General features: G+C 38.9%; 1 protein-coding gene across 3 annotated transcripts in view; it reads right to left on the bottom strand.

Annotated features, from left to right (window-relative positions):
• The window catches only part of utrn (utrophin), a 191,240-nt gene that overhangs the window by 10,864 nt on the left and 167,120 nt on the right, over positions 1–13,256 (bottom strand). For all 3 annotated transcript variants that reach the window (XM_061747080.1, XM_061747081.1, XM_061747082.1), the window contains 3 exons: positions 12,865–12,930; positions 3,638–3,799; positions 1,965–2,202 (listed from right to left, as the gene is read on the bottom strand). In XM_061747080.1, coding sequence (XP_061603064.1) covers positions 1,965–2,202; positions 3,638–3,799; positions 12,865–12,930 — 466 coding nt within the window. The remainder of the gene's footprint in view (positions 1–1,964; positions 2,203–3,637; positions 3,800–12,864; positions 12,931–13,256) is intronic.

Below are 13,256 nucleotides of genomic sequence, written 5' to 3'. Positions count from 1 at the left end.
GATGTGGGAGTTAGTTCTGAGTATTTACTCATGATTATGTTTTAATTCAGCTATTGAAAGAATCATTTTAATTTCTTAAGAGCCAATCTGCATCAGTCTTTCACTTATTTGTTTTCACTTTTACATTAATGAGTTGCTTTGAGGCATTCCTGCCAGCTGGTGTGTGTGTGTGTGTGTGTGTGTGTGTGTGTGTGTGTGTGTGTGTGTGTGTGTGTGTGTGTGTGTGTGTGTGTGTGTGTGTGTGTGTGTCAGAGACAGAGAGATACAACTGTGATTACTTCCCTGTTGCTCCCCAAAAACAAGCCTAATGAACTAAAGAGGAAGGCGACTTCTGGAGAAAATAAACTTCAAATTATAGTTGTGCATGTGTGATGTTCAAAGGAGACTTGACAGGAAGAATCATAATTACTCTGGAGACGTGTATTAATTCCATTTAATTTTGGACAGCAAAACCAAAGCCATGACTAAATTACCAGTGAAAACAGCTTTGCTTCTAATTTGATGCACAAAGCTATCATTAGACAGTAACCATTAACCCTGTATCCATTGTACATATTTGCTACATTTTAATAATTAAAACGAAAGTGCTAAAAGTGCTGTAAATGTGCAAACTTCAGTTTTAATTGAAACCTTTTTAACCCTCAAAACATGAGAAGTACATTTATTTTTCTGCTAATGGTTTGCTCACAGCTGCATATTGAATTTGCGTCAGGTAAAAAGTACACGATAAAGAGCCAGCAGGGCTCCAGATTGAACCATTAAATCTAATTTTGGGACCCTTTTTTGGAAACGCTGCTAGCTAATTTTGTAAGTAGGAACACCAATGTGATTTGTTCAAATACACCCCCCTTTTTTAATTGTCAATTATACAGAATTATACAGACTATTGTGTGTTTCTTTGTGTGTCGTGTGAGATTGGGACTGAATGGAGAGTTATAGGAGACTCGTCTGAATAAAACTCCACGGTTGGGAGAGAACTTCTCTGGATGTCATCTGCCTATCTGCAGACATAAATTAGCCGTCTCTCAATGGAGTTTGGCCCTTTGAACTATCAGCTCATGTTTCAGGTGAAAAGATGACTTATATTCTCTGGGGCTACTCTGGTCCGGAGGAAGATAAGAAGAGGATAAGATGGGGATTCTGCAGATGATCTCAGGTTTGAAACAGGTATCGGCTCATGTAGTTTATGTATCTGAACAACATAGTGCTCCTGGTGTAGCCCAGTATTCACAAAGCTGAATTCATAGATAAGATGCAATGCTTGTAAAGCACAACAACAGCATGAAACATTAACTACTTGGTGACGGATGCAGTAATGAAATAGGATAATGCAGACTTGCAGCATTTTCGACTGCAGGAACCCAGTAATTGGTTTGTAGAAGAGGCTAAAACCACAATAAGATCAGATAACGCCTACAGCACTGCTGAGGAGGAGCTGCTATTTACAGCATTCAAGACAAAATTACCAAAAATGAAATAAATAAATAAGAAGGAGAAGGTTCAGACAGAATTCTATTTTTAGAAAACAATACAGTCGGGACACTTTTATGTTTAACAGCCTGCACAGCAAAACAATTCCATCTATTTCATCTACTTCCTGAATGTCTGATATAATAGTCACATCATACACTCCTGGAAATACCACTCTTGGACAAAGTCAATTCAGATATTTCATTTGGTAGGAAAAAAACAAAACAGGCTTGCCATCTATTTAAAAATTATTTAATTTAGTAGCCAAAAATTCTAGCTGAGAAAAATATATCTCAATAGACTACAAGAAAATTGTTATAATTAATGCCATTTTTTTTTCAGATCAAGTACAGGAAAGAAAATAATGAAATAAAAATGTTTTACTACAAAACAAAACAGTTCAATGAACAAGAGTGCCGACTGTTGCCCTCTCAGCGATAACACGTGGCGGTTTAGACCAAACGACCAACAAAGGAGTGGGAGTGTTGTGTCACCTGGTGCAGGAGCTGTCGAAGGCGGTGGAGCTGCGACTCCAGCTGCTTGTTGTGTTCCTCTAGGATGTGCATGCGGGCCTCCAGCCGACCTTTGTGTTGTCGTAGCAGCTTGGCTTCAGCGAGAAGATCGGCCTCATCAGGGTGGGCAGAGGAGCCATCCGACTCCCAAGGGCTTCCAGTGGGAGCCCCTCGTTGGCCGTGCTGCTCTTTGAGCTGCTCATACTCTCTCTGCAGCGTCCTGGCGGAGTTGGGTTAGAGGTGCGAAAAAATAAATTATTCCAAATAAACAATATGATTTTAAGATACAGAATACATAGTATACAGAAACCCCCACATGATCACCGGAGCTCGAGTGCTGGCTGTGTTGTAGTTGCATGAATGTTTAAATGTTGTGGCGCCTTAGGTAAAATTTGAAGTTACCAGATCACAAGTGATTAAATGTTGGACTTTGGATGCGAGACAGCTGAAATCAAACAATGTCTACTGGTACATTCATCAAGTCTCCAGCAACACTTGAAAGTTTGAATAGAAAGCAACAAAGATGCCTTTTAAAATGCCTTCTTCACTTCAAACTGACTGGTGGGGAGTTTCAGGTTTATTAACTTTTGTTGGATAATTAATTCTTGTCAAATGGACCGGATCCCAATAACTTCACAGCCAAACAGGAGGTACAGGAGGCGTATGTGATGTGAATAAATAAAGGATGAATATAATCCTTTATTTTGGTAAATGGTAAATGGCTTACACTTATATAGCGCTTTCCAGCTGTACTCCTACAGCCCCAAAGCGCTTTACACTGTAGACATTCACTCACACATTCACACACCGGTTGTCGGCGGAGCTGCCACACAACGGTGCTGGCCTGACAACCGGGAGCAACTTGGGGATTCAGTGTCTTGCCCAAGGACACTTTGGTGGACACAGGAGGAACTAGGGTTCGAACCACTGACATTCAGGTTCATGGGCGAACGCTCTACCAACTGAGCCACCTTCCCCCCTATTAAGATATACGTCGCCATAAAAACACAAATCTTTTTTTTTTTAATGATAAATTCTTAATGGTCTAAACCAGGGGTCGGCAACCCGCGGCAGTAGAGCCGCATGCGGCTCTTTAGCGCCGCCCTAGTGGCTCCCTGGAGCTTTTTTTTTTTTAAATGTTTGACCTTTTTTTTCCCCTTTTTTTCTTATTTTTTTCTTCTTTTTTTTCTTTTTTCCTTTTTTCTCTTTTTTTCTTCCTTTTTCCTTTCCTTTTTAATCTCGACATTTCAACTTTTTTCTCGACATTTCGACTTTTTTCTCGAAATTCTACTTCAACATTAATCTCGACATTTCAACTTTTTCTCAACATTTCGACTTTTTTCTCGAGATTGTACTTCAACATTAATCTCGACATTTTGACTATTTCCTCGACATTTCGACTTTTTTCTCAACATTTCGACTTTTTTCTCGACATTTCGCCTTTCGCCATTTGCCTTCATTCCAAAGCTTATACCAAACTTTCTTTTTTTTGCAGCTCCAGACATATTTGTTTTTTGTGTTTTTGGTCCAATATGGCTCTTTCAACATTTTGGGTTGCCGACCCCTGGTCTAAACAATATCAACTAAGACATGTTTATTCCTCTTAATAACATTGTCTAAACATGATCAGTTGTTTTTACTAGTTTGTTGCTTACCTCTGCTCCTCCTCCAGACGGGCAATGACCCGCTCCAACTCGCCACGCTCCTCCCTCTCCACAGCCTGAAGGATCTGCGCAGGACTCTGAGGTTGGCTGCACGGAGAGCCTTCCCCTCCGAGAGTCTGGCAGTACTGAATGATCAGTGCATGCTCATCATCCCTGTGGAAAACGCAGAGTACGTGATGAGCAAGGACCCCACACATACTGTCCTTGTCAGTCACTTTACAGTCACCGTCTGCTCATTTGGAGACACCAGATTAGCTCCTGGCTTTTAATAAACAGAGAACTATAATGTTTTACAACGGGTAAAGCTACGATACCATGGAACAAGTGAACAGATTATTCCTAAAAATCCCCTAAAACCCACAAAACTAAACTTCTTTGATGTTTAAGATGTTCAGCAACACCATGCCACACCACAACGCTGTCAGCTCCATGATCCCTGCTGGGACACTGATGTGTCAGTCTGTTATCTAAATACTGAAATGAGGGAGAATAAAGAGATGCAGGGACCAGGGTAGAGACAGAGCCTCGCAGACAGATGACAAGATACGCAGGCAAAGACGGATAAATGTCTGCTGTCATAAAGCTGCACAAGTGTTTATCTGTCATCTCTTAATGTGCCATCTCACTGATATGAAATGGGCTGGCAGTCTTGCCAAAGCCCAGCTGTCACCCCCATTCTGAAACACAGCAGACTTTGATGATAATACGTGACAACCACTGATGAGGAAAGAAGACAAAAAGAAAAGATGGCCAAAGGTTATTTAAGTTACTGATTGTCATTTCCAAATCTATTTGAAATAAATGGTTTGAAAGAAAGTTTAGTTGAGAAAGTTTAGTGGCTCTGTAGTTTCATATACTGTACACACACATACATACATACACACATACACACATACATACACACACATATATATATATATATATATATATACATATACATATATATATATATATATATATATACATATACATATATATATATATATATACATACATATATATATATATATACACACATACATATATAAAAAAAAAAATGATATAATATGTGCACAACATTAATAAAAAGCTGCAATATTGAATGTGTGTTGTTGCTTCAGCTCCCCTAGTGACAATGTGGTGATAATTCAGCAAGGCTTTGGTTAAAAAAAAATTAAAAGTAGCCAGTCACACCCCCCTGGTCTGCGGACCGCTCAGGTGATCAGAACTGCAATGCATTATGTTGTTGTAAACATCCGCATTTTCCCCCGCCAATTACAAATGCACAGCCAGCAGCGCTACTTTCAAAAATACAACACAAAGCTCCAAGTCAAGACCAAGATGGATATACGTTCATTTTTTAAACCAAAAGAGAAACAGACACAAAACATTGCCGAAGCTGCTGCCAACAGCTGTGCTACCAGTGAGTCGGAGGAGAGCGACTGCACCGCTGCACTGCCTGCAGCCACCGCGTCAGCGCGCAGTATAGGTAGGCCTACTTATTTTATGTCATGATGAGTTTATTCAATTCATCCTGGTGACTGGCGCGGTGTCGCTGTACTGCAGATATTGGTCAAATTTCGCTCAAATCATTGTTACGCAACTGTTTTGGGTGAAAAAAAACCTCAAAAGCGCGGGCACGAGGATTCCTCCCTATATATAGTTGCCACCTATGATATATATATATATATATATATATATATATATTTTTTTTTTTTTTTTTTTTTTTAAGAGATGGATATTGGTCATATATAGATATCACAACTCTCAACTTCTGTCATTGTGTTTATAAAAAAAAAGAAAACATCATAAAGCATAATAAAGCGTTACAAATAAGAAGCTTATTCTTCCCGATAGTAGACCATAATCATATTATTTCATGACCCAAGGCTGAGTTCAACAAATACCTAGTGAGAAGTACACAGGAGATTTGCATATCTTTTCACATAAAAAGGAGTACACCCAGTCAGCAGCCTGAAAGAAGCTTTCAGAGTTAACCTTTCAAAGTTCAGAACAGCAAAGGTAAGGCACATGAAACAAACTTCCTACCCCGTGAATGCAGTATGTTTTTAACCATTATCTCCTGCATCCTGCTTGCATTTAAGATGCTGTGATTTGTGTATTCTAAATTTATAAAAATCTAAATAAATACAAATCTAATCAAATTGTAATATCCTTTCATGAAATGCCTACTAAGATTTTGCAGCTGCTAAAGAGTGACAAAGAAAAACAACTGCTACTGCTGTTGCAACTTGGTGAAACACCAAACACAAGCGTGCGTGCGTGCGCGCATACACACACACACACACACACACACACTTCTCACTGATATACCGGTATGCTTTGACAGGTCAGGCAGGGAACCTGAAGGAAAGCTCAACTCCCAGAGAAAACTTTTGAAATTGGTGGCAGTGGTGTCTTCTGGGGCCAGGGATGGGAAACCTGCACAAACTGAATAAGCAATCAGACAGGCTCCTGCCAGGAGCCTCAGTGGGAGAATCCAGAGGACAGCAGGAGGATCGGGACATGCAGACATGGAGACTGTGAGGGGCAGAGCCGCCTCACAACCACCTGCTATGACATATTGGAGGAAAAAGGAGAAACATGGTGGACCTGACAAAGAAAAGAAGATTCCGAGAAGAGAGAGATGATGCAGGACTGCAAATAATGGTGAAGCTGCTAGATTGTTATAGCTGTTGTGTAATGGGAATGAGAGTGTTGTTCTCGCTGAGGGTGAGAGGAGGACATGGCTGAGGGGACTTTTCCCATTTTATCCAACAACAATTGGCTTCAGGCCTAATGTCTAGCGAACATATCACGGAGCAACCAGCTCCTCTCAAGCTGAACACTGCTACTGTATCTGCTGCCTCAGCTAAGCTCAAGAGAGAAGCAGTGAAAGATAAAGACATGACAGGACAGGAAAGAGAAAGTAGTCAAGAATACTGGAGAAAAATAAGGACGAGCATGAAAGAAGGCTTGAGGCAGCAAAGCTTTTACTTCTCTCCTCAGTAAAAAAACCTTGATTTCTGCATGTAAGCTCCACTAACTTCAGTCACAGGAGACATTCTTTGTATAGTGCTCACAAAAATGTTTAAGTATTTACGTCTCAACAATCTTTGAACAAAGGTTATCGGTACTCAAAGATAGGCAAGATAAGACTAGAAAGCAACACGATGAAGGGAGGAAATGGAGACGGGGCGGGACAGGAAGGGATGAACGGTGGTTTGAAAGTGAAGTGCTGCAGAATTTAAATGGAGAGGGACGACAACAAAGGGCGAGATATGAAAGAGAAGAAAAAAGGGACAGCACTAGGGGAAAAGGTTGCAAAGCAACAAAAAAAGCCTGGCATGAAAAGAAAAACAGGGAGTCTCAATTTTCAGTGACACCCTGAGGCACTAGTGACAACCCTGAGCTTTGGCTTAAGGTCAGCTGAAAAAAAGGGAAAAAAAAGACTTCCTCATTAAAGATTAACATCTATTGATCCACTGGGTCAACTCTGTGACAAATGCATTTTTCAACAACTTTTGGAGACAGACTAAATTTTAGAAGAAGATGTACCAGTGTGATTCTGTAAAAATTAAAGTGTCTTTATATTGTCATTATATTGATACCTAGAGAAACACTGACAAAAGAAATAATTAAGTGTGTGTGATGTGGTAATCAGGGGTATGCACTCTTACTTTGCTCGGCCCTATGCATAACTGGGTCATTAATCAATCTTTCAGTCATAACCTTCTATGATGAGGATATTACGTAGAATCAGCAGATCATATAAGTTTGATACGAAAACAGATCAAATCCTCAAATCCCAATCTCTCTGTGGCCCAGCAATAGCTGGAAAAGTTTGCCAACACAACCACAGACTTCACACATGAAACATAAAAGTGAAACTATGCATGAACATACGCACTGAAGAACTGCGGTGCAGTTGTTGCTGCTGCCAGCGACACTTAAAAGGCGGGGATCAATCATAATTCTGCACAGGAATACTGCGCTGCATTTTTATTTCAAAGGAGGGTATTAATAATGTGTTACTGATATTTTTCTTTGCCATCAGTTCAAAGAAAGCTAATTTGAACTATTTTCCTAAAACAGGAATCTGAACAATCTGAGGCCAGCCTTCAGACGAAGAAAATGTAAGTAGGTGAAAGTAAAAACTGACACCTAAGTGTTGTTGTGGTAGGAAAAGTTCCGTTTACCCGAGATTGCAATACATGATTTCTCGTAAAAAAAAAAATATGTACGCAAGTAGTTATTCAAAGCAATTCTTGTCAAAATATATGTTCTCATGGCAGCGTTAAGCTGCGTCTCTGATCTCAAAAGAAGTATACACCGTGGATCAAGAGGCAGGAGCGGAGTTAGTCTCACTGAGCTGCTATTATTTTGACCACATGTCACGGGTTAACTTCTGAAAAATGGTCATAATGTGTCTCCGAGGAACAGGGAGAAGCGGAGAAGATGACGCCTGCAGCAGTTTCTTTTAGTTTAATTCAATTTACTTATATAGTGCCAATTTACAACAAAAGCCTGGGCGTTTTACAGATGCCAGCCAATCCTACTAGAACCCACTTCAATTTAATTCATCAGTTTAAGTATGAAAGATTTTTTTTTTTTTTTAAATTACGGTATGTTTCTGTGATTGCGTTTACATGCAGTCAATAACCCTTTTAAAACCCAAATATTAACAATAACCCGGTTTTGCACGGCCATGTAAACACCAATAACCCCTTTGAATAACTCATATTCCGGTTTTTAAAAACCCGAATATAACCCCTGGGTTACCCCTTTTAAAACCTGAATATTCGGTCATGTAAACATCTAACGGGATATCCCGATCAAAAGGAAGAGGAATTTGTTTTCTGCGCATGCTCTGTTTGCAAGGAATCCTGGTCTTTTGAGTCCAGGACGTACTTCTAAACATGGAGAAACGCAAGACCACGCCACACTTTTGGAGAGAGGAGGAGACTAATCATTTTATAAATGTAATGAAGGATATGAACATTTTGGCATTTGTAGACGGTAGAAAGTACCGGGATAGCGAGATTTACAAGAAGGTGAGCGAAAAGTTGCGCAAAGCAGGATTTGTACGAACGCCAGACCAGATCAAGCACCACTGTAAGACGCTGAAAAAGCCAAACTACAGGGCCAAGAAACAAAACGACTTGTACTGGGCTGTTCATTATCCGCCGTGCTGCTGTTATTGTTGTTGTTTTGAATTTGGATACAGGAAGAAGACGCGGAAATGACGGTAATTGCGTCATGATGTTCTCCGCGCGTTGCTGTTTTGATGGAGATATCCCGAATTATTAATTACCATGTATACAGGGATAACCCTGTTTGCCCACGCATGTAAACAGAATATTCCAAATGTTTCAGTAACCGGAATATTAGCAATAACCCGAATTTTGACTGCATGTAAAGGTAGTCTGTAAGAAGGTAGTTCAGGATTTCATCTGATTTTATAAAAATTCTAAAATGTTTGGTGAATGTCGTCTCCAGAGCGCAGGGACACAAAAACACAGATAGACATGACACCAGGAACCCTGCAACCCTAAAGTTCAGCCTTTAACCGCTTCAATCTGAGGCTGAGTGTTGCTTTAAACAATACCACTACCTGATAGTAATAAGTGTACCGTCAGGCAATGCTGCTGTGTAAAACAGAGGGTTTAAACTCGGTCTGATATTGAGTCACAGCTTAAACATGCTGCTGTAATAAAATACAAGACAGAGTATGTTTTCCCCTTAAAGTATGTGTACTCGTGCTTGAAAATCACAAAGATAATCTGGTAAAAATAAGGAAAATGGTCATATATTACCTGTTTGCCATTGGCTAAAAATACACAATGAACTTTTGCAATTTTAAAGCATTTGTATTTTTGTTTCCCTCTCTCTGGTGAAAGTGGTCCCTAATGGTTATTAGCTATTTGAGGTTTTAAATCACGTTATTTTCTTGTAGTGGGTTCACAAATATCTCAGTACACAAACTGTATCCTGAAGTTATTTTTAGGAGGTTCAATTATTTGTCTGGCATTCTGTTTTAAACATTATTATATCTTATTTCCATTTTATCAGACATTTTATTTCTTTGTTAAACAGTTTCTCACCTAAATATTCCACGTTAAGAGTCCGCTAGTGTTTTTAACACACTAATCTAACATAACTACAGATGTTTTTTCATGTAGTGAAAATGTACATCATATAAATAAGTGATATCTGAAATGGTGTCTCGTCTCTCTAGTCAAATCTGCATTTGGCTGGTGCTCAGTCTTGAATTGGTTGTGTGAACACATGCCACAGTCATCTATGAGAAGTAGGATTTATTTCATGCTTTTTGATTGTTCTCATCACTTTTACAGTTGAAAGCAAATATCAAAGACTGATTGCAACATATTTGTTATGCTCTGCACATTTTTCCACCTCTGCTAGCAAAAGCCATTAACCATCATCTTCCTCATCCCATTACTGCTTTGCAGTGTCGAATGATGTTTTTTTTTTTCATTATAATTATTTTTTCTAGTGCTGGAAAAGATACAGATGACCATTTTGGAAAAAAAGGACACATCAAAAAAGGAAGCATGAAGAATAGAGAGGTTTTATGAGCAAAACTGACCAAGTGACATAATGCAGCTTTTGGGAATCTTCATTTTACACTTGGCTGAAAACATTTTTCTTGGCGATGTGATCCACATGATACATCAGCAAGGGATGCAGTTTTACAACACAGGGAGATGGATTTTTCATCTTATCTTCACAAATGATTCTTAAAGGTTTAAACATCTTTTCAAGTGGCTTTTTATTGTTGTGCTGAAAACGCTCCTTTTAAAAAGAAAATCGCTTTCACCCAAATCCCAGATCAACACTTTTTTTTTGTTTTCATCAAGCCTGCAAGTCAAACCACAGGGAGGGAACCTTTTAGCGGTGCACTTTTCAATACTTCTCAAAACACATTTTAAGCGTTATGGCTCTCTGCAACTTGAAATGATTCACATAAATAAATCAATACAAAATAAAAGGCAACATTTATTCTCCCATGACCAAAGTCACTTACCAAGCTTGGTGATCTATAAATGTCTTACAAAAAAAACGACACAAAACAAAATCCATTCTCCACAGAGATAATAACGCGCTAACCATTGCACGCCTGACTATGAGGGCATGTGCTTTTGTTTGAACACACAAAAACAGCGTCTGCAAACTCTACTGGTGTTCGAAACTTAAAGGGGACCTATTATGAAAAACATGTTTTCTCTTGCTTTAACATATATAAAGTGGTCTCCCCTCAGCCTGCCAACTCAGAAGGAGGAAAGCAACCAAATTCTGCAGTGTCTGTACAGCCGCCCGGATGAGCCATCCAATGTGATGTGACTTCTACTGAGCCGTTCAGATTCTGCTCCCGTCGTTACGTAACGACGGGAGCGATTTACATAGGTTGGCCTCCGATGCGTGAAACCAAGCCCACAACTAACTCCGCCGGCCGGAGCTTCCGCCATTTTTCGTAGCGGTGTATCGTGATGGCGTCTGTTCGAGCTAGACATGCGAATTGCTCTGTTGTTGGCTGTAAAAACCAACACTTTGTGCCCTCCCCTGCTACGCGTCATTCAGGCAGTCAATCATTATCATAACCCCGCCCACTCAGAATCCCGCATAGATAATGAGATTAGAGAATGGGACGATAAAGACATGGCTCAGAGGCTGAATTTCTAATTTATTTAGCAAAACAAATCAAAAGCTTGTTTTTAAGACATTCAAGGCCTGTTTAAAATAGGTAATAGATGCCATAATAGGTCTCCTTTAAGAGCTAATGTCTTTCAGCATAATCACATAAAACTTCACACAAATGATCAGGACCTCCTATCATTCATTATTCATCTGACTTTTTTAGTGAATTGTCATTTTCTTATCATCTCTAATCACATATAATATTACCGTCCCCAACTGTCACCATCACTTATTCACTTTAAATGCTTTTAAATGCTTTTAACTCAATTCCACTGCTTCCAACAAGACTTAATTATCCACTCAACATTATTCATCTTTTTTTTTAACTTTTTAATCACTGCAGCTACTCAAGGAAACTTTTAAGATCATTGTGACATGTTAATTACAGTACTAAATTGTATAATAAAAGGAAACTGTTTGATACAACAAAAACAAAAAAAAAAAAGGATTTTCGAAGTGCATCTCATCTGATTTTGTGTATGTAAATATAATCCTTAAACCTTACTAGACTTAAAGAGCTAGCATGGATATATCTGACATACCTGTATCAAAGAAACCTCGACATAAAAAGATGGATTATTGAGAAAAAGAAAAAAACTTGGCTTCTGTTCATACTTGATAGACTTAAATTTTGTCAATAAAAGTCCTGCCACTCTGCCCCTTAAGCGTGACATTTTGCAAAACAATATCAGGTCTGGCGTACTGAATCTGTAAAATAATGCAGCAGCTGCAGATGCCTGACTCCACTTAACACTTGACCTTCAAAGTAACATCAAGTGAGGTAATTTCAAGAATATCAATCAGATTAAGATTATTTTGGTTCCTACCGACATCTTGTTTTCAATACAATAAAATGCACATTAGAAAAGTCATTTTCTGAGGTGTGATTTAAGTGTTGCCAAGTAACCAAGATATGCAATCAGCAACAAACTTTACAACTGGGTTTAATCCCACTGGAGGCAACAGTATCCAACCAATCCTGCACGAGCCCAGAAAATGACAGCATAGTTCAACATTCATCATTAGGATAGCGTGCAGCACTGTCAAAAACGCAAGCGCCAAATACTCTGCAGTACTATGATGTACTACTGTAATCACTAGTTTTGAGTTATGAACAGATATTTATATTGGATGGCTATTTCTCTGCTACTTTTGCAGCAGAGTGATCATTATTTAATGCAGCTTGATCATTTTAAGAGAAACACGTTAGTAACTGCTTTCGGATCAATTCTACAAAAAAAATCATCAATGAATAACATTAATGTTTTAATGGATGGAGGGTTCAGTGTACAATTTACAGTATTACTACTGAGTATATGCTTCACATCCAACAAAACTGATATTGCCACTGAAATATTTTAATCGATCTTCACTCAAAAGGGGAATGTCACTAAAATACTGGCAATTAGAACAGGTTTATTATGGGAAAAATGATGCCAACAACGTATACTGTTAGCATAAACAGATTTTTACAACAACACCTCGTGAAATGTTTTTGAAAATGACAAGTATTGACTTACATGCTTCCCGTGGCCGAGCTGCTGTCTGTAGGCAGGGAGCCATTGGAGCGTTCCATCTGTGCCAACCTGCGAAATAAACCAGCGTCTGTGAGGGGACAGGTTTAAACTACTGCATTTAAAAGTTGTTAACACCTCATTAAAATGCTGAGCAGCACTATCACCAGGTGAGAACACCAGTTAAAATTTAAGCATGTAGTCGACTCTCAAGCATGTTATAAGTGACAAATAAAACCAAAGTTGTCGACAGAAAAGAAAAAATTATAAAATGAAGGAATACTTTGGTTTTGCAAGCTGAATACACCTTTGAAAAAGGAGGTACACCCTCCGTCAATATGAAGGTTTTATGTATCAAATCATCATTTAAAATAAAATGTCCGGCCCGTACAGTGTCT

The sequence above is a fragment of the Cololabis saira genome, chromosome 18 (genome assembly GCF_033807715.1).
Source record: "Cololabis saira isolate AMF1-May2022 chromosome 18, fColSai1.1, whole genome shotgun sequence".
Taxonomy (NCBI): Eukaryota; Metazoa; Chordata; class Actinopteri; order Beloniformes; family Belonidae; genus Cololabis; species Cololabis saira.
Note: the sequence above shows the minus strand (reverse complement) of the source record. Positions and strands in the feature narration are given on the sequence as shown.